Source organism: Tachyglossus aculeatus, chromosome 2 (genome assembly GCF_015852505.1).
Source record: "Tachyglossus aculeatus isolate mTacAcu1 chromosome 2, mTacAcu1.pri, whole genome shotgun sequence".
NCBI classification, from domain to species: Eukaryota; Metazoa; Chordata; class Mammalia; order Monotremata; family Tachyglossidae; genus Tachyglossus; species Tachyglossus aculeatus.
In genome coordinates, this window is record NC_052067.1 from 153,222,145 (window position 1) to 153,247,373 (window position 25,229).

A 25,229-nucleotide genomic window follows, 5' to 3' on the forward strand; every position below is an offset into this window, starting at 1 on the left:
ACTTGTACTTCCCAAGCGCTTAGTACAGTGCTCTGCAGACAGTAAGTGCTCAATAAATACGACTGATTGATTGATCGTATACATGACAAACAGGTGTACTCTCTTGCGACACTAAAATTACCCATTTTTCCATTATTGTTCTGTATACACTTGCCCACTCTAAATGATGCAGACAAAGATTATTTAGATAACCTACATCCTCCACCTCTCTTCCTCGTCCTCTCTGCCTTCTGGTCTTTTTTGCAGCTGCAAACCCACAAATGATGGAAGCATTCAAGAAAATCAATCAATCAATCAATCGCATTTATTGAACGCTTACTGTGTGCAGAGCACTGTACTAAGCGCTTGGGAAGTACAAGTTGGCAACATATAGAGACAGTCCCTACCCAACAGCAGGCTCAGAGTCTAAAAGGGGGAGACAGAGAACAAAACCAAACATACTAACAAAATTAAATAAATAGAAAAAATAAATAGAGTAATAAGAAATAAGAAATAAGAAAATGGAAGTGGCTAGGCCCAACTGAATTTGCTCAGTGTTAAAAGGCTGTTGTGAAGATCTGACTGGGAGACACTGTTGAGTAGGGACCGTCTCTATATGTTGCCGACTTGTACTTCCCAAGCGCTTAGTACAGTGCTCTGCACACAGTAAGCGCTCAATAAATACGACAGAATCAATGAATCAATCTGATGAGCACGGAACCGAAAACGTACTGCTAAGGAAATTAAGGGATTATCTGTGGGTTTAATATAAGCAACCTACTACTCCCTTTCGGCACAAAATTTAAGCCTGAGTTGGGTCTTCTCAGGAACTAGGTTAAATCCTATATTAAAAGTAAAGCTCCTTTAATCAATCAATCAATCAATCGTATTTACTGAGCGCTTACTGTGTGCACAGCACTGTACTAAGCGCTTGGGAAGTACAAGCTGGCAACATATAGAGACAATCCCGACCCAACAGTGGGCTCACAGTCTAAAAGGGGGAGACAGAGAACAAAACCAAACATACTAACAAAATAAAATAAATAGAATAGACATGTACGAGTAAAATAAATAAATAAATAGAATTTATTTATTTAAAGGAATATAGTCTAGAAATTAATAGTGTCCGATTAATTTTTCTTAAATTATAAACACTTTCTTTAGCCGCACTAGTTCTTTGACTCTCGATCTGCTAAAGATCTGATTTTACAAACTTACTTGATGTACGGCGTACGCGTTGGCGGCTTCCTCTTCTGCACTTATTACGCGTACCTGTGACGCCAAAAAAAATATACGTATTATTCTTTTGCATGGTGGAAAATGGCCGTTTCCTAAGATGCAAGAAGCGCGGCTTAGTGGATAGAGCACGGGCCTGGGAATGAGGAGGACTTGGGTTCTAATCCCGGATCTGCCACTTGTCAGCCGTGTGACCTTGGGAGAGTACAATATAACAACGGACACATTCCTGCCCACAACGAGCTCACGGTCAGCTGCTTCCCTTCTAGAATAATAATGGCATTTTTATTAGGCGCTTACTATGTGCAAAGCACTGTTCGAAGCGCTGGGGAGGTTACAAGGCAATCAGGTTGTCCCACAGGGTGCTCACAGTCTTCATCCCCATTGTGCAGATGAGGGAACTGAGGCCCAGAGAAGTTAAGGGACTTGCCCAAAGTCACACAGCTGACAGTTGGCAGAGCCGGGATTCGAACCCATGACCTCTGACTCCAAAGCCTGGGCTCCTTCTACTTATCCACTCTTTTCTTCCACTACTCCTTAGTCTGCACCCTGCTTTCCTTTCAACCTACCACATTAGCCGTGCCACGCTCTCATCTCTCCCACGGCTGACCTCCTGCTCTCCCCCTCCACCCCCATTCATTCATTCAATCGTATTTATTGAGCGCTTACTGTGTGCAGAGCACTGTACTGAGCGCTTGGGAAGTACAAGTTGGCAACATATAGAGACGGTCCCTACTTTATTAAGCGCTTACTATGTGTAAAGCCCTGTTCTTAGCGCTGGGGAGGTTACAAGGAGATCAGGTTGTCCCACGGGGGACTCGCAGTCTTAATCCCTGTTTTACAGATGAGGGAACTGAGGCACAGAGAAGTGAAGTGACTTGCCCAAAGTCACACAGCTGACAGTTGGCAAAGCCGGATATATACACCTCATTAATAGATTGCGAGTCCCATGTTGGATCTGATGATGCTCCCAGTTTTAGCAATCAATCAATCAATCAATCGTATTTATTGAGCACTTACTATGTGCAGAGCACTGTACTAAGCGCTGTCCTTAGCACTGTCCTTTTCATTTTAGACTTCCCCCTTTTAGACTGTGAGCCCACTGTTGGGTAGGGACCGTCTCTATAGGTTGCCAACTGGTACTTCCCAAGTGCTTAGTACAGTGCTCTGCACACAGTAAGTGCTCAATAAATACGATTGATTGATTGATTGATTTAAGGAAGCACTTAAATACCATACTTCTTGTTATGTCAGCTAAGCTTTTAAACTTTCAGTGCAAAAATTCACCAACTTCGGATAACCCACTTAAAAAATGAAAAATGGCATTATATGTACTTAGCGGTAGGTTCGATATATCATACCGAGTAATAAGAACGGCAGTGTCACGATGGGGAGGATGGGAATCATCCAGTGTATTTTGAGTTTGTTGCCATAAACAAAAGTTGCGTAAAGTGGCAGCTGCGTTAAAGCTGATGACTGGTCCCTCCTCATCATCATCAATTGTATTTATTGAGCGCTTACTATGTGCAGAGCACTGTACTAAGCGCTTGGGAAGTACAAACTGGCAACACATAGAGACAGTCCCTACCCAACAGTGGGCTCACAGTCTAAAAGGGGGAGACAGAGAACAAAATCAAACATACTAACAAAATAAAATAAATAGGATAGATATGTACAAGTAAAATAAATAAATAAATAGAGTAATAAATATGTACAACCATATATACATATATACAGCTTTCCTGCGGGAAAGCTCGTTGTGGGCAGGGCATGTGAATCAATCAATCAATCAATCGTATTTATTGAGCGCTTACTATGTGCAGAGCACTGTACTAAGCGCTCGGGAAGTACAAATTGGCAACATATAGAGACAGTCCCTACCCAACAGTGGGCTCACAGTCTAAAAGACTGTGAATGTTTGCTGCTGTGTTATATTCTCCTAAGTGCTTAATACAATGCTTTGTGCAAAGTAAGCACGTCATACAACTGAACGAATGGATGACATCTCTCCCTCGCTGTACATATTTATTGCTCTAATTATTTATATATTTATTTTACTTGTACATATCCATTCTATTTATTTTGTTAGTATGTTTGGTTTTGTTCTCTGTCTCCCCCCTTTTAGATTGTGAGCCCACTGTTGGGCAGGGACTGTCTCTATATGTTGCCAACTTGTACTTCCCAAGTGCTTAGTACAGTGCTCTGCACACAGTAAGCGCTCAATAAATACGATTGATTGATTGATTCAAAGCCGTTCTGAGATCACACCTCTTCCTGGAGGCCTTCTCTGATTAAACTCCAGATGCCACTTCGGTCCTTCTGTGCCTCTTGGGCGCTTAAGTACTCACCACCCCCACAGCACATAAATCCGGTCTCCAGCGCTTAGAACAGTATTTGGTACATAGTAAGCGCTTAACAAATGCCATCATTATTATTATTATGTACTCTCATTACTTCCTCCTATCAGCAACTTATTTAATCAATCAATCAATCGTATTTATTGAGTGCTTACTGTGTGCAGAGCACTGTACTAAGCGCTTGGGAAGTACAAGTTGGCAACAACTTGTATTTAAGTGTCTGTGTCCCCCTCGCCCTCCCCCACTAGATAATCTGCTCCTTGTGGGCAGGGATCTTGACTATTAATTTATGTTATACGTTCCCAAGCATTCAGTACAGTGCTCTGTTTAAATTCATTCATTCATTCATTGTCATATTTGTTGAGCACTTACTGTGTGCAGAGCACTGTACTAAGCGCTTGGGAAGTACAAGTTGGCAACATTAAATGTTATTGAATGAATCCATTGGTTGATCCAAGGAGCAATGCTCTGCACATAGTAAGCGCTCAATAAATACGATTGATGATGATGATGATTCAATTAATTCAATTGTATTTATTGAGCGCTTACCGTGTGCAGAGCGCTGTACTAAGCGCTTGGGAAGTACAAGTTGGCAACATTAAATAATGTTATCGAATGAATCGATTGGTTGCTCCAAGGAGCAATTCATTTGTTCAGTTCAATCGTATTTATTGAGCGCTTACTGTGTGCCGAGTGCTGTACTAAGCGCTTGGGAAGTACAATTCAGAACAAATAGAGACAATCCCTGCCCACAACGGCCTCATAGTCTAGAAGGGGGGAGACAGACACTTTTAGACTGTGAGCCCACTGTTGGGTAGGGACTGTCTCTATATGTTGCCATCTTGTACTTCCCAAGCGCTTAGTACAGTGCTCTGCACACAGTAAGCGCTCAATAAATACGATTGATTGATTGACTGATCAAAACAAGTAAATATGCATCAGTAACATCATTATAAATTAATAGAATGATAGATATATAGAGAAGCAGCGTGGCTCAGTGGAAAGAGCCCGGGCTTTGGAGTCAGAGGTCATGGGTTCAAATCCCGGCTCTGCCAATTGTCAGCCGTGTGACTTTGGGCAAGTCACTTCACTTCTCTGTGCCTCAGTTCCCTCATCTGTAAAAGGGGGATTAAGACTGTGAGCCCCCCGTGGGACAACCTGATCGCCTCGTAACCTCCCCAGTGCTTAGAACAGTGCTTTGCACGTAGTAAGCGCTTAATGCCATCACCATTATTATTATATACACACATCATTAATAAACCAAATAGAATTATAATTATAAATATGTACATAAACATTCACAAGTGCTGTGGGGCGGGAAAGGGAGCGAGTCGGGGTGATGGGGAGGGGGAGCAGAGGAAAAAAAGGGCTTAGTCTGGGAAGGCCTCCTGAAGGAGGTGGCCAACTCCAGGGACAGAAAATGTGCTGTTTCCTCCAGATAATAATAGTGATGGTATCTGTTAAGCACTAACCATGTGTCAAGCACTGTTCTAAGCGCTGGGGTGGATAGTAGAATCAATCAATCGTATTTATTGAGCGCTTACTGTGTGCAGAGCACTGTACTAAGCGCTTGGGAAGTACAAGTTGGCAACATATAGAGACAGTCCCTACCCAACAGTGGGCTCACAGTCTAAAAGAAGCTAATCAGGTTGGACAAAGTCCCTGTCCCACATGGGGCTCACGCCTTAATTCCCATTTTACAGACGAGGGAACTGAGGCCCAGAGAACTGAAGCGACTTGCCCAAAGTCACGTGGCAGAGCCGGGATCAGAACTCAGGTCCTTCTGACTCCCAGATGCTTCGGCATGGATCAGCCGTATTCACTGAGCGCTTACTGTGTGCAGAGCGCTGTACTAAGCGCTTGAGGGAGTACAGAATACCAGAGTTGGTAGACACATTCCCTGCCCACGAGGAGCTTACGGTGTAGACCGTCCTGCCGTTGTTCCCCCGGGGCTGGATGGCGAAGCAGCAGCAGGAGGGAACCGTGGACCTACCTACCAAATGAGGCCCCAGGGCGATTGTAGATCATCATCATCATCATCAATCGTATTTATTGAGCGCTTACTATGTGCAGAGCACTGTACTAAGCACTTGGGAAATACAAATTGGCAACATATAGAGACAGTCCCTACCCAACAGTGGGCTCACAGTCTAAAAGGCGGGAGACAGAGAACAAAACCAAACATACTAACAAAATAAAATAAATAGAACAGATACGTACAAGTAAAATAAATAAATAGAGTAATAAATATGTACAAACATATATCCATATATACAGGTGCTGTGGGGAAGGGAAGGAGCTAAGATGGGGGGGATGGAGAGAGGGACGAGGGGGAGAGGAAGGAAGGGGCTCAGTCTGGGAAGGCCTCCTGGATGGCCCCCACTCTTTCATTCATTCATTCAATCGTATTTATTGAGCGCTTACTGTGTACAGAGCACTGGACTAAGCGCTTGGAAAGTACAATTTGGCTTTCCATATTCATATATATTCATATTCATATTCCTATATAGTCCCTACCCAACAACGGGCTCACAGTCTAGAAGGGGGAGACAGACAGCAAAACAGAAGAAGTAGACAGGTGTCAATACCATCAAAATAATTAGCATTATAGATATATAGGCATCATTTTAAAAAATAGAGTACTAAGTCTGTACAAATATACACAAGTGCTGTGGGGAGGGGAATGAGGTCTGGAAAAGGGAGGGAGTGGGGGCGATGGGGATGGGAGGAGCCTTTGACAAACACCCCTATTTCTGCCAAGCCCTGGACTAAAATATGGAGGTCTGTTGTTTGGGGGCACTTTGGATAAGACTAAGCCCCCCCTTTTCCTCTACTCCTCCTCCCCTCCCCATCGTCCTGACTCCCTCCCTCTGCTCTACCCCCGTCCCCCGCTCCACAGCACTTGTGTATATATGCACATATTTATTATTCTAGTTATTTTATTAATGATGCGTATAGCTCTATAATTCTATTTATTTAAATTGATCCTACTAATAATAAAATAATAATAATGATGGCATTTGTTAAGCGCTTACTATGTGCAAAGCACTGTTCTAAGCGCTGGGGAGGATACAAGGTGATCAGGCTGCCCCACGTGGGGCTCACAGTCTTAGTCCCCATTTTACAGATGAGGTAACTGAGGCTCAGAGAAGTGAAGTGACCTGCCCAAGGTCACACAGCAGACGTGGCGGAGCCGGGATTCACACCCATGACCTCTGACTCCAAAGCCCGGGCTCTTTCCGCTGAGCCACGCTTTGACTTGTTGTGATTTCTGTCTCCCCCCCTTCCAAACTGTGAGCCCGCTGTTGGGCAGGAATTGTCTCTATTTGTTGCTGAATTGTACTTTCCTAGCACTCACTCCAGTGCTGTGCACACAGTAAGCGCTCAATAAATACGACTGAATGATTGAATGAAGACTGAGCCTCCTTTTTCCTCTCCTCCTCCCCATCCCCCCCACCCTACCTCCTTCCCCTCCCCACAGCACCTGTATATATGTTTGTACAGATTTATCACTCTATTTATTTTACTTGTACATATTCACTATTCTATTTATTTTGCTAATGATGTGCATTTAGCTTTAATTCTATTTGTCCTGACGACTTGACACCTGTCCACATGTTTTGTTCTGTTGTCTGCCTCCCCCTTGTAGACTGTGAGCCCGTTGTTGGGTAGGGACCGTCTCTACATGTGGCCAACCTGTACTTCCCAAGCACTTAGTACGGTGCTCCGCACCCAGTAAGCGCTCAATAATTACGACTGAATGAATGAATAGATAAATTCCCGGCGGACGAGCTCAATAATTATGACTGACTGAATGAATGAATGGATAAATTCCCGGCGGACGAGCTCAATAATTATGACTGACTGAATGAATGAATAGATAAATTCCCGGCGGACGAGTAGCTTTAATGGGTTCCTTTGAAGGAAGATAGGAATGTAAAGGGAAGTGCTTTTGCGTTCATCTCTCCCCCTTTTAGACTGTGAGCCCACTGTTGGGTAGGGACTGTCTCTATATGTTGCCAATTTGTACTTCCCAAGCGCTTAGTACAGTGCTCTGCACATAGTAAGCGCTCAATAAATACGATTGATGATGATGATGATCTCGAATCGGGAGAACAGATGTCAAGGAGAGCAACCGATCACAAGGGTTCTTCAGGCATTTTGCTGCCAGTAACGGAGGCAGACTGTGGGACTGGATAATCGTAATAATAATTGCAGTATTTAATAAGTGCTTCTAACACATAAATTCCTTCGAGGACACTTTAATAAGATGGTACTCACTCTGTCACTCAGGGGAAGATGCTCCCTACCCCTTTCTTCAGAGAAGACCAGGTCACCTTCTATCACCTTTGAACCGTAGGTTTCCAACCGATAGGAAGCTGCTTCGTTCCATATTTTACTGCAATAGGCGTGGACGTAGAATATACGCATGGAATGGGGGATGCTTAACCATCCGCGGGCACATCCTTCCTGGGTCACACCGTAGCGGTTTAATGCCCGAAGCAGGGATCTCTCTCGAATTTTGTATTCGGGCAGCAACGCGAGGGTCCCTTTAGCATCCTCTGAAAAAGATGAATGAAAAACGGAGAGGGCTATTTCATTCTGTGTAATTCAGCTGCTCGGGAGACCAACTCCGTTTTAAGTCAAGGCCAAATGCCCGTTTTTTCTATCAGACGCAACTGGTGGGAATCCAGCCATTATGTTTCATTATGTTTCAGAGTTTCATTATGCGTTCATTACTCTGGGATAAAAGAGGCTCAACTGTGCGGGGCGGGAAAGGGAAAACAGGATACTGCCCTGCCCGGGAACAGTCTCTGGGAGTTGGGCGATGTGAGTGATGGTGCTCTTCAGTTAGCTCTATGATTTTTTCCACCGGGGAAGCAGGATGGCCTAGTGGAAAGAAAACAGGCTCCAGAGTCAGAGGATCCGGGTTCCAATCCCAGCTCCTCCACGTGACTGCTGCGTGCCCTCGGGCAAGTCACTTAACTTCTCTGCGCCTCAGTGACCTCATCGGTATGGGGACTGAATCATCTTCCTTCTGATTTAGACTGTGAGTCCCGTGTGGGACAGGGACTACATTCAGGCTGATTATGTTATTCATTCGATAGTATTTACTGGGCGCAAAGCACTGTACTATGCGCTTGTATCTGTCTCAGGTCTCAGAATAATAATAATAATAATAATAATATTAATAATGGCATTTATCAAGCGCTTACTATGTGCAAAGCACTGTTCTAAGCACTGGGGAGGTTACAAGGTGATCAGGCTGTCCCATGGGGGGCTCACAGTCTTAATCCCCATTTTACAGATGAGGTACCTGAGGCACACAGAGAAGTGAAGTGACTTGCCCAAAGTCACACAGCTGACAGTTGGCAGAGCCGGGACTTGAACCCATGATCTCTGACTCCAAAGCCCGGGCTCTTTCCACTGAGCCATGCTGCTTCTCTATGGCACATAATAAACCCTTAATAAGGACCATGGGGGAAAAAACCCTACACAGTCACATACATATATAAATGGTATTTGTTTAGCACATACTATATGTCAAGCTCTGTTCTAAGTGGGTAGATAAAGGGTAATCAGACTGGACACAGTCCCTGTCCCACATAGGGCTCACAGTCTTAATTCCCCATTTTACAGATGGAGTAACTGAGGCACAGAGAAATTAAATGACTTGCCCAAGGTCACCCAGCAGAGCCGGCATTAGAACCCACATCCTCCGACTCCCAAGCCCGTGCTCTTCATCATCATCATCAATCGTATTTATCAATCGTGTTTATTGAGCGCTATGTGCAGAGCACTGTACTAAGCACTTGGGAGGTACAAATTGGCAACATATAGAGACAGTCCCTGCCCAACAGTGGGCTCACAGTCTAAAAGGCTTAATAAGAATAATAATGACCTAATGACATAAGAATAATGACAATAACAATGACAGCATTTGTTAAGCGCTTACTATGTGCCTAGCACTGTTCTGAGCGCTGGGGTGGTTACAAGGTGATCAGGTTGTCCCACGTGGGGCTCACCGGGCTTCATCCCCACTTTACAGATGAGGGAACTAAGGCACAGAGAAGTGAAGTGACTTGCTCAAGGTCACACAGCCCTCCCTCTGCCCATCCGCCAAGCTAGCTCTCTTCCTCCCTTCAAGGCCCTGCTGAGAGCTCACCTCCTCCAGGAGGCCTTCCCAGACTGAGCCCCTTCCTTCCTCTCCCCCTCGTCCCCCTCTCCATCCCCCCCGTCTTACCTCCTTCCCTTCCCCACAGCACCTGTATAGATGTATATATGGTTGTACATATTTATTACTCCATTTATTTATTTTACTTGTACATATCTATCCTATTTATTTTATTTTGTTAGTATGTTTGGTTTTGTTCTCTGTCTCCCCCTTTTAGACTGTGAGCCCACTGTTGGGTACGGACTGTCTCTATATGTTGCCAATTTGTACTTCCCAAGTGCTTAGTACAGTGCTCTGCACATAGTAAGCGCTCAATAAATACGATTGATGATTGATGATGATAAGTGGCGGAACTGGGATTAGAACCCGCGACCTCTGACTCCCGAGCCCGGGCTCTTTCCTCTAAGCCGCGCCGCTTCTCTTGCCGTCTTAAGTGATGGGGAAATGCTGAGGCAGCGGTTGGGGGATTCGGGGCGAGGGGCGAGAGATGACCGCTTTGCTTCCGTAGCCTTCCCAATTGACCGGCAGACTTCCTCTGCCTTCAGGGAATCTTCCACCTACCTGTCTGGAAGAAATGCTTCTTGGCTCTATTTACAGGATCGTCAAGCTCTTCCGGGGTGAAAAATAACTTTACCGCTTTCACCTGTAAAACAATACAAAGAATTCATCATTCGGGAAGGGGAGAGTGTGAATTCTCTGTTGGAATAATAATAATAATAATAATGATGGTATTTGTTAAGCGCTTACTATGGGCAGAGCACTGTTCTAAGCGCTGGGGGATACAAGGGGAACAAGTTGTCCCACGTGGGGCTCACAGTCTTAATCCCCATTTTACAGATGGGGGAACTGAGGCACAGAGAAGTGAAGTGACTTGCCCAAAGTCACACGGCTGACAATTGGCGGAGCTGGGATTTGAACCCTTGACCTCTGACTCCAAAGCCCGGGCTCTTTCCACTGAGCCATGCTGCTTCTCTAATGCATGTTGGCAGAAAAGCGCAGGGAAATTTTCCACGGTACAATCCATCCCCTTACACCGGAATGGATTCAGGATTAATGTTTAAATGGAGCTTTAAAGTTGCATCCCTAAGGATAACTTTCTGAACTGTTTTTGAAGATACGGCTTAAAAATCAACAGCTCAGCCGAAGTTTTCACATACACCGGTTCTGTCTGTCATCTCTACTCATCAAATCACAACCCCCACCCATTCTTCTACTATTATAAAAACTGACCCCCTCAAAGTTCACTGAACCAAAAACCTAACGGCATAGAGAAAAAGAGAAGACGCCGAATGGGGAGATATTTATGGACCATATGGAAAGAGAAAACTTATTAAAATTATTGTAATAATAATAATATTAATGGCATTTATTAAGCACTTACTATGTGCAAAGGACTGTCCTAAGAGCTGGGAGGCTACCAGGTGATCAGGTTGTCCCACGGGGGTGCTCACAATCTTAATCCCCATTTTCCAGATGAGGTAACTGAGGCCCAGAGAAGTGAAGTGACTTGCCCGAAGTCACACAGTAAGTGGCAGAGCCGGGATTTGAACCCATGACCTCTGACTCCAAAGCCCGTACACTTTCCACTGAGCCACGCTGCTTCCCATTACCCTGATTTCCTTAAAATATTCCTATGATTTCTTAAAAAGGCAGGAGAAAACTTGAACACTCATGTCGCAAGACAAATCACGGGGTTTCAGACAACAAAGAAATAACCCTATTATCGCTTACTGTCCTTTAGCTACAACAGGGGAAAATAAGGGAGAAGACAAGGAGGCATCTACAATAACTACTGTTTAGGAGGGGAAAAAAACAAAAAACAAAACTCTGAGAGATACCATTTCATTATTCAGCAAAGCCAAACCAATTTGGTCCGTTTGAACACTCTGCCACTGACCAAATCTCTGCGGTCCGTAGTAGTTGATAAATCCTCCGGTCTACAATTAGAAAGAAATCAATTGGTTAAAAATACATGCGTAGAATTTCACGTAAAAAAATCAACCATGATGCTTTTCTCAAATCTTCACCTAAATTATCTGCAATTTGAAATATAAGTAAGGGGGGCGGATTATAAAAAAAAGTGTTCACCGTAAATCTCCACAGATATAATCAATCAATCAATGGTATTGAGCCTACTACATGCACAGCACTGTACTAAGCGCTTGGGGAAGTACAATGCAATGGAGTGGGTGGACACCATCTCTGCTCACGAGATTAAAGTCAATGGGGGGGACAGACAAAATAAATTACTACTACTATTACTACTACTAATAATAATAATGGCATTTGTTAAGTGCTTACTATGCGCCAAGACTTCTAGACTGTGAGCCCACTGTTGGGTAGGGACCGTCTCTATATGTTGCCAACTTGTACTTCCCAAGCGCTTAGTACAGTGCTCTGCACACAGTAAGCGCTCAATAAATACGATTGATTGATTGATTGCCAAGCCACCGTTCTAAACCCTGGGTTAGATACAGGGTAATCAGGTTGTCCCACGTGGGGTTCACACTTTTAATCGCCATTTTCCAGATGGGGTAACCGAGGCACAGAGAAGTTAAGTGACTTGCCCGAGGTCACACAGCAGACAAGTGGTGGAGGCGGGATTAGAACCCACATCTTCTGACTCCCAAGCCCGCGATTTTTTCCGCTAAGCCACGCGGCTTCTCTAGGGAAAACAGTACAGTTTTAAGGTATGTACATAATGTGCTGAGGAGCTGGGGTGTGTAACAAAGTACTTTTTTAATGGTATTTGTTAAGCTCTTACAGTGTGTCAAACATTGCTTAAACTCTGGGGTTGCTACAAGTTAATTAGTCAGACACAGTCTCTGTCCCACATAATAATAATAATAGCAATGATGGTATTTGTTAAGCGCTTACTATGTGCAGAGCACTGTTCTAAGCGCTGGGGAGGTTACAAGGCGATTAAGTTGTCCCCGGGGGGGCTCACAGTTTTAATCCCCATTTTACAGATGAGGTCACTGAGGCCCAGAGAAGTGAAGTGACTTCATCATCATCATCAATCACATTTATTGAGCGCTTACTATGTGCAGAGCACTGTACTAAGCGCTTGGGAAGTACAAATTGGCAACAGAGACAGTCCCTACACAACAATCAATCAATCAATCGTATTTATTGAGCGTTTACTATGTGCAGAGCACTGTACTAAGCGCTTGGGAAGTACAAATTGGCAACATATAGAGACAGTCCCTACCCAACAGTGGGCTCACAGTCTAAAAGGGGGAGACAGAGAACAAAACCAAACATACTAACAAAATAAAATAAATAGAATAGATATGTACAAATAAAATAATAAATAAATGGAGTAATAAATATGTACAAACATATATACATATATACAGGTGCTGTGGGGAAGGGAAGGAGGTAAGATGGGGGGGATGGAGAAGGGGACGAGGGGGAGAGGAAGGAAGGGGCTCAGTCTGGGAAGGCCTCCTGGAGGAGGTGAGCTCTCAGCAGGGCCTTGAAGTGGGCTCACAGTCTAAAAGTCCAGTGTCACACACCTGCGAGTTGGCGGAGCCGGGATTTGAACCCATGACCTCTGACTCCAAAGCCCGGGCTCTTAACACTGAGCCACGCTGCTTCTCCTACATGGGGCTCACCTTCAAAAGGGGAGGGAGAGCAGGTAGGTATTTAATCCTCATTTTACAGATGAGGAAAATAGGCACAAAGAAGTTGGGACGGTGCTTGGTACCTAGTAAGCACTTAGCAAATGCCATAATTATTACTAATTGTAAGTTACGTGACTTGCCCAAGGTCACACAGCAAGTAATTGGCGGAGCTGGGATTAGAATCCAGGTCCTTTGACTCCCAAGCCCGTGTTTTTGCCACTAGGCCACACTGCTCCTCTTATTGCCTGAGTGGAAAGAGCCCGGGCTTGGGAGTCAGAGGACGTGGGTTCTAATCCTGCCTCCGCCACTTGTCTGCTGTGTGACCCTGGGCGAGCCCCTTCACTTCTCTGGGCCTCAGTTACTTCATCTGGAAAATGGGGATGAAGACTGTGAGCCCCATGTTGGGCAGGGACCCTTTCTAACCTAATGAGCGTGTATCTACCCCAGCGCTTAGTACAGTGCCTGGCACATAATAAGTGCTTACCATACAAAACACTGAAGAGTTATTGAACTTTACTATTTTAAACAGTATCCAACATTCCTTTGTGCACAATCAACTTTTATAAAAACGTGATAATAATAATAAAAATAACGGCATTTATTAAGCGTTAACTATCATCATCAAGCGTATTTATTGAGCACTTACTATGTGCAGAGCACTGTACTAAGCGCTTGGGAAGTACAAATTGGCAACATATAGAGACTGTCCCTACCCAACAGTGGGCTCACAGTCTAAAAGAATAATAATAACAATGTTGGCATTTGTTAAGCGCTTACTATGTGCAAAGCACTGTTCTAAGCGCTGGGGGGGATACAAAGTGATCAGGTTGTCCCATGTGGGGTTCACAGTCTCAATCCCCATTTTACAGATGAGGTAACTGAGGCTCAGAGCAGTTAACTGACTTGCCCAAGGTCACACAGCCGACATGTGGCGGAGTCGGGATTCGAACCCATGACTTCTGACTCCAAAGCCCGGGCTCTTTCCACTGAGCCACACGTGCAAAGCACCGCTCTAAGCGCTGGGGAGGTCACAAGGTGATCAGGTTGTCCCACGGGGGGGCTCACGGTCTGAATCCCCATTTGACAGATGAGGAAACTGAGGCCCAGAGAAGTGAAGTGACTTGCCCAAGGTCACACAGCCATGTGGCGGAGCCGGGATTCGAACCCATGACTTCTGACTCCAAAGCCCGGGCTCTTTCCACTGAGCCACACGTGCAAAGCACTGCTCTAAGCGCTGGGGAGGTCACAGGGTGATCAGGTTGTCCCACGGGGGGGCTCACAGTCTGAATCCCCATTTGACAGATGAGGTAACTGAGGCCCAGAGAAGTTAAGTGACTTGCCCAAGGTCACACAGCCGACATGTGGCGGAGTCGGCATTCGAACCCATGACTTCTGACTCCAAAGCCCGGGCTCTTTCCACTGAGCCACACGTGCAAAGCACCGCTCTAAGCGCTGGGGAGGTCACAAGGTGATCAGGTTGTCCCACGGTGGGGCTCACGGTCTGAATCCCCATTTGACAGATGAGGGAACTGAGGCCCAGAGAAGTGAAGTGACTTGCCCAGAGTCACCCGGCTGACAATTGGCGGAGCTGGGATTAGAACCCAGGACCTCCGACTCCAAAGCCCGGGCTCTTTTCCACCGAGCCACTCTGCTTCTCTAGTGATCTAGTGTCAACAGGTTTAACGAGCGAACACCTCTTTGAAACACAGCAACCATCAAAAGAGTCAGTATGGAATATTCATTAAGAAACAACACATTTAATATGTAGGAGATTTTATTTGAAAACAAGATTTCTTACCTTAACGTTTTCAATTGCCTCTAGAATCCTCTCCTTTGGGCTTGCAGCTGAGTCCCTGGTTTGTCTTTTTAAATCCCTCACCGTGATTTCAAAGCGGTTTCCCGTGAGCTGCCCAAGTCTAAGAGGCTGCTGTACGGGATGGATGTTAGAGACACTGATTCCTTTCTTTTCAACTGCACTTCCAATTTCTTTCAATCTATAATGATAATAATAATAATGTTGGCATTCGTTAAGCGCTTACTGTGTGCCAAGCACTGTTCTAAGTACTGGGGGATCTAAGAGGCTGATGTACGGGATGGATGTTGGAGACGCCGATTCCTTTATTTTCAACTGCACTTCCAATTTCTTTCAATCTATGACAATAATAATAATTATAATAATGATGATAATAATGTCGGTATTCGTTAAGCGCTTACTGTGTGCCAAGCACTGTCCTAAGTACTGGGGGAGATACGAGGTCATCAGGTTGCCCCACGTGGGGCTCACAGCCTTCATCCCCATTTGACAGATTTGAGGCCCAGAGAAGTGAAGTGACTTGCCCAAAGTCACACAGAAGACAAGAGGAGGAGCGGGATTTGAACCCACGACCTCTGACTCCCAAGCCCGGGCTCTTGTCACTGAGCCACGCTGCTTTTAGACTGTGAGCCCACTGTTGGGTAGGGACTGTCTCTATATGTTGCCAATTTGTGCTTCCCAAGCGCTTAGTACAGTGCTCTGCACATAGTAAGCGCTCAATAAATACGATTGATTGATTGATTGCTTGACCTGTAACACCCTTTCACAGTATTGCTACCAATAATCATTTCTAATAAAGATTAAGTTATCTTAATGTGGAAATAAAATTTGATAGCCCTCAGAAATAACGTTCAAGCTACTCTTTTTCCTGGATCTGTAGAAGCAGTAGGGCCTAGTGGCCCTGTATATATGTATATATGTTTGTACATATTTATTACTCTATTTATTTATTTTACTTGTACATATCTATTCTATTTATTTTATTTTGGTAGTATGTTTGGTTTTGTTCTCTGTCTCTCCCTTTTAGACTGTGAGCCCACTGTCGGGTAGGGACCGTCTCTATGTGTTGCCAACTTGTACTTCCCAAGCGCTTAGTACAGTGCTCTGCACACAGTAAGCGCTCAATAAATACGATTTATTGATTGGTTGGCAACAGCACAGGCCCGGGAGTCAGAGGACTTGCGTTCTAATATAATAATAATAATGATGGCATTTATTAAGCGCTTACTACATAATAATAATGGCATTTATTAAGCGCTGGCTATGTGCAGAGCACTGTTCTATATCTATATCTCATGGTTCAGTGGAAAGAGCCCGGGCTTTGGAGTCAGAGGTCATGGGTTCAAATCCCGGCTCCACCAATTGTCAGCTGTGTGACTTTGGGCAAGTCACTTCACTTCTCTGTGCCTCAGTTACCTCATCTGTAAAATGAGGATTAAGACTGTGGGCCCCATGTGGGAGAACCTGATTATCTTGTAACCTCCCCAGCGCTTAGAACAGTGCTTTGCACATAGTAAGCGCTTAATAAATGTCATTATTATTATTATTATCACTATAGCAGCTCTGCCACTTGCCCGCTGTGTGACCTTGGGCAAGTCACTTCACTTCTCTGTGCCTCACTTTCCTCACCTGAAAACGGAGATAAGATACCTAGTTTTCCTCCTTTACAATATAAGCCTTTACAATATATTGTATACAATATTGTATACAATATACAATATATTAGGGGAAGCAACGTGGCTCAGTGGAAAGAGCCCAGGCTTTGGAGTCAGAGGTCAGGGGTTCAAATCCCGGCTCCGCCACTTGTCAGCTGTGTGACTTTGGGCAAGTCACTTGGCTCAGTGGAAAGAGCTCGGGCTTTGGAGTCAGAGGTTGTGGGTTTGAACCCCAGCTCCTCCACATGTCTGCTGTGTGACCTTGGGCAAGTCACTTAACTTCTCTGCGCTTCAGTTACCTCATCTGTAAAATGGGGATTAAGGCTGTGAGCCCCACGTGGGACAATCTGATCACCATGCCCCCCCAGTGCTTAGAACAGTGCTTTGCACAGAGTAAGCGCTTAACAAATGCCATCATTATTATCTTTTAGGCTGTGAGCCCACTGTTGGGTAGGGACTGCCAACTTGTACTTCCCAAGCGCTTAGTACAGTGCTCTGCACACAGTAAGCGCTCAATAAATACGATTGATTGATTGATTGATTCTCTGTGTGCCTCAGTTCCCTCATCTGTAAAATGGGGATTAAGACTGTGAGCCCCCTGTGGGACAACCTGATCACCTTGTAACCTCCCCAGCGCTTAGAACAGTGCTTTGCACATAGTAAGTGCTTAATAAATGCCATTATAAAAATAAAATAAAAGCCCCATGTGGGTTGGGGACTGTGTCCGATCTGCTTACATCTGACCCAGCTCAGTGCTTAGCGCACAGTAAGTACCTTCACAAATTGATGAACAGGTTGATTAACAAATACCCCTGGAAGCCCGCTGTTGGGTAGGGACTGTCTCTAGGTGTTGCCGACTTGTACTTCCCAAGCGCTTAGTACAGTGCTCTGCACACAGTAAGCGCTCAATAAATACGATTGATTGATTGATTGATTGAAAGAGCGGGCGGTTTCCTTGCACGTTGCCCCCAAGCCAGTCTGGAACTCCCTGAATCTCCAAGATCTCAACATATAACCCGGGATTGAACCAAACCGTTCAGAACCACCGTCCCTGGGCGCAAACCAGCGGTCTAGAGAAGCAGGTCTGAGAGTCCGAGGACCCGGGTTCTAATCCCAGCTCGGCCGTGTAACCGCCGTGGGACCTTGGGCAAGCCGCTTCACTCTGCATTCATTTGCCAAATCAGTACTTGGCCTCCCTCCTACTCAGGCTGTGAACCCCAGTGGGATCTGATTACCTCGCATCTACCCCAGCGATTAGCATAGTGCAGAGCACAGAGTAAATGCTTAACAGATACAACAATAATAACAACGATATAATCATTCTGTAATTATATGACAATCATTATCATCATCATCATTATTACGGATTGCCCCAGGGAGTCACTGACCTTCAATGGGTGTCTTTTTCATCTCTCCTGCCCTTGACCTCTTGATCAGCCCATTCTCTCTCCCTGTTTCCTTCCCATTCCATATCCAACAGACCATCGCTGCTCGCCCCATCTTCAAAGCCTTTCTGAAATCCCACCTCCTCCGGGAAGCCTTCCCCAACTAATTCCTCATCTCCTCAAGTCATAACCCCCGCAATTTCCACTTCAGCACATCTCCACGCTCACGCAAGCACACTCAGCCTCCAGTAGCGTGTCTTATGCACACGCCTGCTGTGTGACCGTGGGTGAGTCAACTCTCCCGGCTCCGTCACTTGTCTGCTGTGTGGCCTTGGGCAAGCCACTTCACTTCTCCGAGCCTCAGTTACCTCATCTGGAAAATGGGGATGAAGACCGTGAGCCCCCAGTGGGACAACCTGATTACCTTGTATCTATCCCAGCACTTAAAAGAGTGCTTGGCACATAGTGAGCACTTACCTAATACCAAAATTATTATTTCGATGATGCCCGAAAATCTTTAGCGCCATTATTAGCTCACATTAGGTATACAGTTTTGTAACTGTGATCAATCAGTTTTAGTGCAGGTCTCCCCCACTACGATTCTTGGGGGCAGGGAACCTGTCTACTCAAGTCTATTCAGTGCTTGGCGCATAGCAAGTGCTTAATAAATACCATCATTATTTTTGTACTCTCCCAAGGCTTTGTACAGTGCTTTGCAATAGTAGGCACTCAATAAATATTATAAACTTTAACATAAAAACTTCCAACTCTTCTTTGAGGATAAGCAAGGAAATATATTTACAGTAAAATTACAGCCAATAGAGTTGCTTCATTCATTCAATCGTATTTATTGAGTGCTTACTGTGTGCAGAGCACTGTACTATGTATATATGTATATATGTATGTATATATATATATATGTATGTATATGTATATATATGCATATATATGTATATATATTTGTACATATTTATTACTCTATTTATTTTACTTGTACATATCTATTTATTTTATTTTGTTAATATGATTGGTTTTGTTCTTTGTCTCCCCCTTCTAGACTGTGAGCCCACTGTTGGGTAGGGACTGTCTCTATGTGTTGCCAACTTATACTTTCCAAGTGCTTAGTACAGTGCTCTGCACACAGTAAGCGCTCAATAAATACGATTAATTGATTGATTGATTACTAAGCGCTATAGGGCTCTACACTGATTGGTGTACATGACCACAATATATTCTCTTCCCCCAAACTACTAAGAAATGGCTTCCTTTTAGAACAAAAATGCTCCTGTCTCCAAATTCATTTAACCTAGTGATTATTATGCAATCATATTATTAGATCTAAACTTGGGGTAAGGAAATATTTTTGATGTCCTCCACCATTCTTCTGAGATGTTTCACCTCTTTGTAGAATTGTTTAAGAAGTCTAAGAATTCTTAAGAATTCTTTGTAGAATTAAGAATTGTCTAAATCGTTCGAAGAAGGAATGATCGTTCAAAAATGAGCAAAAGAATCCCATAGTTACAAAACTGTATACCTAATGTGAGCCAATAATGGCGCTAAAGGTTTTCGGGCATCATCATAATAGTAATAATTTTGGTACTTGTTAAGCGCTTACGACATTCCAGGCACTACACTAAGAACTGGGATAGATACAAGGTAATTCATTCATTCAATCGTATTGATGGAGCACTGGTGCAAAGCGCTGTACTAAGCGCTTAAATGGGTTGGACACAGTCCCTGTCCTACCTAGGGCTCACAGTCTTAATCCCCATTTTACGGCTGAGGTAACTGAGGCTGGGAGAAGTCAAGTGACTTGCCCAGGATCACACGGCAGAGCAGGGATTAGAAGCCAGATTCTCCTGAATCCCTTTTGACTCTACTTACTACTTTTAGACTGTAAGCCCACTGTTGGGTAGGGACTGTCTCTATATGTTGCCGACTTGTACTTCCCAAGCGCTCAGTACAGTGCTCTGCACACAGTAAGCGCTCAATAAATACGATTGATTGATTGACTTACTAGGCAACGCTGATTCATGTACGGATGACCGTAAACCACATACTCGAAATGAGGTCAAGCACTATTTTGTATATACTCTATTTGCAACTGGTAAATGCAGCACTAAAGAAACACACATTCCGATTAAAGCAAACATCAAAGCTTGAAGCTTGCAATAAATCATAAGCATAGACGGAATGCATACTCTGTAATTAGGGCTATTAGCTGAATTTGCAAACCGGGATACGGAGATATATGCCCAAATGACTAACGACAGTGGGAAACAGAACTAAGAAAATAGTTAATTTGATAAAGTGATTAATGAGAAGGCCATTTTTTTAAAAGTTCAGATTCCTTGTGGTGTCCTAGGGAAAGTTCACTTAAAACGGTCCAAAAGAAATGAAAAATGAAGAGCTTTTTTTACTGAAAGCATGTCACAGTCAAAAATAGTCTGCAATACCCAAGTAAATTTCTTAAAAATGGTAGTTTCTAATTGCCTACTATATGCTAGGCACTGTACTAAGCACTGGGGTAGATAATAATAATAATTGATAATAATAGTAATGGCATTTATTAAGCACTTACTATATGCAAAGCACATATTCTCCCATTATTAACTAGGGTATACGGTTCAATCTATGTCTGTCTCTAAGCGCTGGGGAGGTTACAAGGTGATCAGGTTGTCCCACGGGGGGCTCATAGTCTTAACCCCCATTTTCCAGATGAGGGAACTGAGGCACAGAGAAGTCAAGTGACTTGCCCAAAGTCACACAGCTGATAATCGGCAGAGCCGGGATTTGAACCCATGACCTCCAACTCCAAAGCCCGGGCTCTTTTCCACTAAGCCACGCTGCTTCTCATAGATGCAAGGTAATCAATCAATCAATCAATCAGTCATATTTATTGAGCACTTACTGTGTGCAGAGAACTGTACTAAGCGCTTGCTTAGGTTGGACAGAGCTCATGTCCCACAAGGGATTTACAGTCTTAACCCCCTTTTTACAAATGAGGTAACCGAGGCCCAGGGAAGTTAAGTGACTTTCCCAAGGTCACACAGCAGACAAGTGGCGAACGTGGGATGAGAACCTAGGTCCTCTGAATCCTGGGCCCGGGCTTTACCCACTAGGCCATTTTGCTTCTTTAAAACAAGCAAGATAACTAAATTGATTTAAAGGATCAACCGTCTTGTAAAGTGAGAGCGATGTTCTGGGAATAGGAGAAAAGCAGATTAAATAACTGCTTTTAGGAGCATAATTTGGGATTAACCACAACTATACGGCTGCTGCTTAAACTACTGTACTGTCATTTAACTTAAATAAACCAAATTAATAATAATAATAATAATGAGGGCATTTGTTAAGCGCTTACTACGTGCAAAGCACTGCTCTAAGCGCTGGGGGGATACAAGGTGATCAGGTTGTCCCACGTGGGGCTCACAATCTTAATCCCCATTTTACAGATGAGGGAACTGAGGCCCAGAGAAGTGAAGTGACTTGCCCAAAGTCACACAGCTGACTATTGGCGGAGCCGGGATTTGAACCCATGACCTCTGACTCCAAAGCCAATGCTCTTTCCACGGAGCCACGATGCCTGTTGGTCACTTATTTCTAGGACAGTGTGTTCTAGTGGTCTGAGATTCAGAGGAACTGGAGTCTAATCCTGGCTCTACCACTTGCCTGCTGTGTGACTTTGGGTATATCACTTAACTTCTCTGTGTCTCAGTTTCTTCCTCCAGAAAATAATATATGTTTTGTTACGTGTTTTGTCCTCTGTCTCCCCCTTCTAGCCTGTGAGCCCACTGTTGGGTAGGGACCGTCTCTTGTACTTCCCAAGCGCTTAGTACAGTGCTCTGCACACAGTAAGCGCTCAATAAATACGACTGAATGAATGAATGAATAGAAAATGGAGATCAATAACTTGTTCTCCTTCCCACTTAAACTGGGACCCTTATGTGGGAGAAGGACTGCAACCAACCTAGTTGGTAGTACATCATATCTACCTCACATTTAGATACAGTGCTTGGTACAAATTAAGTGCATAGCACCATGAATGTTATTATCGGGTGGCTGTAAAATGGGAAAAAGATAGTTTGTAATTCCTAGGTGACACTTTATACCAAATTATTATTATCATTAATATAATCTGACCAAAAGAGAAAAATGAAGGCTTAGGTAAACACCATGAGAAGCAGCGGGGCCTAGAGGAAAGATTCCGGGCCTGAGAGTCAGAAGACCTGAGTTCGAATCCCAGCTCCATCCTATGCCTGCGATGTGACCTTGGGTAAGTCACTTCACATCTCTGTGCCTCAGTTCCCTCATCTGCAAAATGGGGATTCATTACCTGCCCTCCCCATACTTTGGCTGCGAACCCGCTTGACACACAGTAAGTGCTTAACAGACTTTCAAATTACTGACTGTCAAGAATTTTCTATCATGAATTCAAAAACTGCCCAAAACAAGGCAAACGTGCAATCTTCTATTTGCCAACTTGCTGTTGGTGAGATTTGATTCCTGTGCTGTGAAACAATTAATCCATCAGTGATCTTTATAGAGCCCTTACTGCGTGTGGAGTACTATAATAAGCACTTGGGAGAGTACAACAGAGTCGGTAGAGAAACAAAATTACATTACCTCTCCGGAGCCACTTTCTTTACAACCATGGCTTGGTAAGTAATGGCTTTCTTGTCCTTAATGCCGGAGTAACTGAAGTCTGAGGGAAGCACACCGAGTTCGGAAGATAAATAACCGATTGCTTCAAACGTTTCCAGGTTTTCTTTTCGAAGGGTGAAAGCTGAAAGAGAAATAATTGGTATTAACCAATCTTTAATATTTACTGAGCGCTTAACGTGTCCAGAGCTCTGGACTAAGCGCTTGGGAGGGCTACGATATAACAGAGTTGGTAGGCCCACAACGAACTTAAGAGTCCAGAGGGGGCTACATTCATGCACACAGTAAGCTTAAGCACTCAATAAATACGATTGATTGATTGATTCAATATAAATAATTGAATTACGGATATGTAGGTAAGTGCTGTGGGGCTGAGGGAGGGGATGACGATGACCAGGCCACAGGTGGAACGTGAACGAGAAGTTGGCCGCGAGTTAGATGAGATCGAGGCGCCATCCATTATCCACTTGTATTTATTGAGCACTTACTATGTGCAGAACGCTGTACTAAGCACTTGGGAGACTACAACAGAGTGGGCAGGTTGGCTTTAGAGGAGCTGAGTGGTCGGTTTGTGTTACAGGAGGAAATCAGAAGAGTTAAGGTAAGCAAGGGGCAAGGGGATCGAGCGCTTTAAAGTCTACGGTAAGGAGCTCCTGTCTGCTGCAGAGGCGGATGGGCCACCCCTGGAGGTTCTTGAGGAATGGGGAAAAAGCAGATTGAACATTTTTGAAGAAAAATGAACCGGGCAGCAGAGTGAAGTATGGACTGAAGTGGCGAGGGACAGGAGGCAGCGGGGGAGGCACGGAGACTGATAGAAAAATCAGAGCGGGATAGAATAAATGCTTGGATTAGCATGCCAGGGGGTTGGATGGAGAGGAAAAGGCGGATTATAGCGATGTTGTGAAGGCTGAACTACAGGAATTGGTGACATCGTCATCATCAATCGTATTTATTGAGCGCTTACTATGTGCAGAGCACTGTACTAAGCGCTTGGGAAGTACAAATTGGCAACATATAGAGACAGTCCCTACCCAACAGTGGGCTCAACATATAGGATAGGTATGTACAAGTAAAATAAATAAATAAATAAATAGAGTAATAAATATGTACATCTCCATCTGGATGTCTGCCCGCCACCTAAAGCTCAACATGTCGAAGACTGAGCTCCTTGTCTTCCCTCCCAAACCTTGTCCTCTCCCTGACTTTCCCATCTCTGTTGACGGCACTACCATCCTTCCCGTCTCACAAGCCCGCAACCTTGGTGTCATCCTCGACTCCGCTCTCTCATTCACCCCTCACATCCAAGCCGTCACCAAAACCTGCCGGTCTCAGCTCCGCAACATTGCCAAGATCCGCCCTTTCCTCTCCATCCAAACCGCTACCCTGCTAATTCAAGCTCTCATCCTCTCCCGTCTGGACTACTGCACTAGCCTTCTCTCTGATCTCCCATCCTCGTGTCTCTCTCCACTTCAATCCATACTTCATGCTGCTGCCCGGATTATCTTTGTCCAGAAACGCTCTGGACATATTACTCCCCTCCTCAAAAACCTCCAATGGCTACCGATCAATCTGCGCATCAGGCAGAAACTCCTCACCCTGGGCTTCAAGGCTCTCCATCACCTCGCCCCCTCCTACCTCACCTCCCTTCTCTCCTTCTACAGCCCAGTCCGCACCCTCCGCTCCTCCACCGCTGATCTCCTCACCGTACCTCGCTCTCGCCTGTCCCGCCATCGACCCCCGGCCCACGTCATCCCCCGGGCCTGGAATGCCCTCCCTCTGCCCATCCGCCAAGCTAGCTCTCTTCCTCCCTTCAAGGCCCTGCTGAGAGCTCACCTCCTCCAGGAGGCCTTCCCAGACTGAGCCCCTTCTTTCCTCTCCCCCTCGTCCCCCTCTCCATCCCCCCGTCTTACCTCCTTCCCTTCCCCACAGCACCTGTATATATGTATATATGGTTGTACATATTTATTACTCTATTTATTTATTTATTTATTTATTTTGCTTGTACATTTCTATCCTACTTATTTTATTTTGTTGGTATGTTTGGTTCCGTTCTCTGTCTCCCCCTTTTAGACTGTGAGCCCACTGTTGGGTAGGGACTGTCTCTATGTGATGCCAATTTGTACTTCCCAAGCGCTTAGTACAGTGCTCTGCACATAGTAAGCGCTCAATAAATACGATTGATTGATTGATTGATTGATTGATTGATTGATTGATACAAACATATATACAGGTGCTGTGGGGAAGGGAAGGAGGTAAGATGGGGGGATGGAGAGGGGGATGAGGGGGAAAGGAAGGAAGGGGCTCAGTCTGGGAAGGCCTCCTGGAGGAGGTGAGCTCTCAG

General features: G+C 44.7%; 1 protein-coding gene across 1 annotated transcript in view; it reads right to left on the reverse strand.

Annotated features, from left to right (window-relative positions):
- Positions 1 to 25,229, reverse strand: part of PUS7L (pseudouridine synthase 7 like) — a 32,769-nt gene that overhangs the window by 1,898 nt on the left and 5,642 nt on the right. Inside the window, exons 3-8 of the mRNA XM_038770092.1 lie at positions 22,853 to 23,012; positions 15,172 to 15,367; positions 11,586 to 11,684; positions 10,309 to 10,390; positions 7,854 to 8,134; positions 1,198 to 1,251 (exon numbers count right to left, since the gene is read on the reverse strand). Of these exons, the coding sequence (XP_038626020.1) occupies positions 1,198 to 1,251; positions 7,854 to 8,134; positions 10,309 to 10,390; positions 11,586 to 11,684; positions 15,172 to 15,367; positions 22,853 to 23,012 (872 nt within the window). The remainder of the gene's footprint in view (positions 1 to 1,197; positions 1,252 to 7,853; positions 8,135 to 10,308; positions 10,391 to 11,585; positions 11,685 to 15,171; positions 15,368 to 22,852; positions 23,013 to 25,229) is intronic.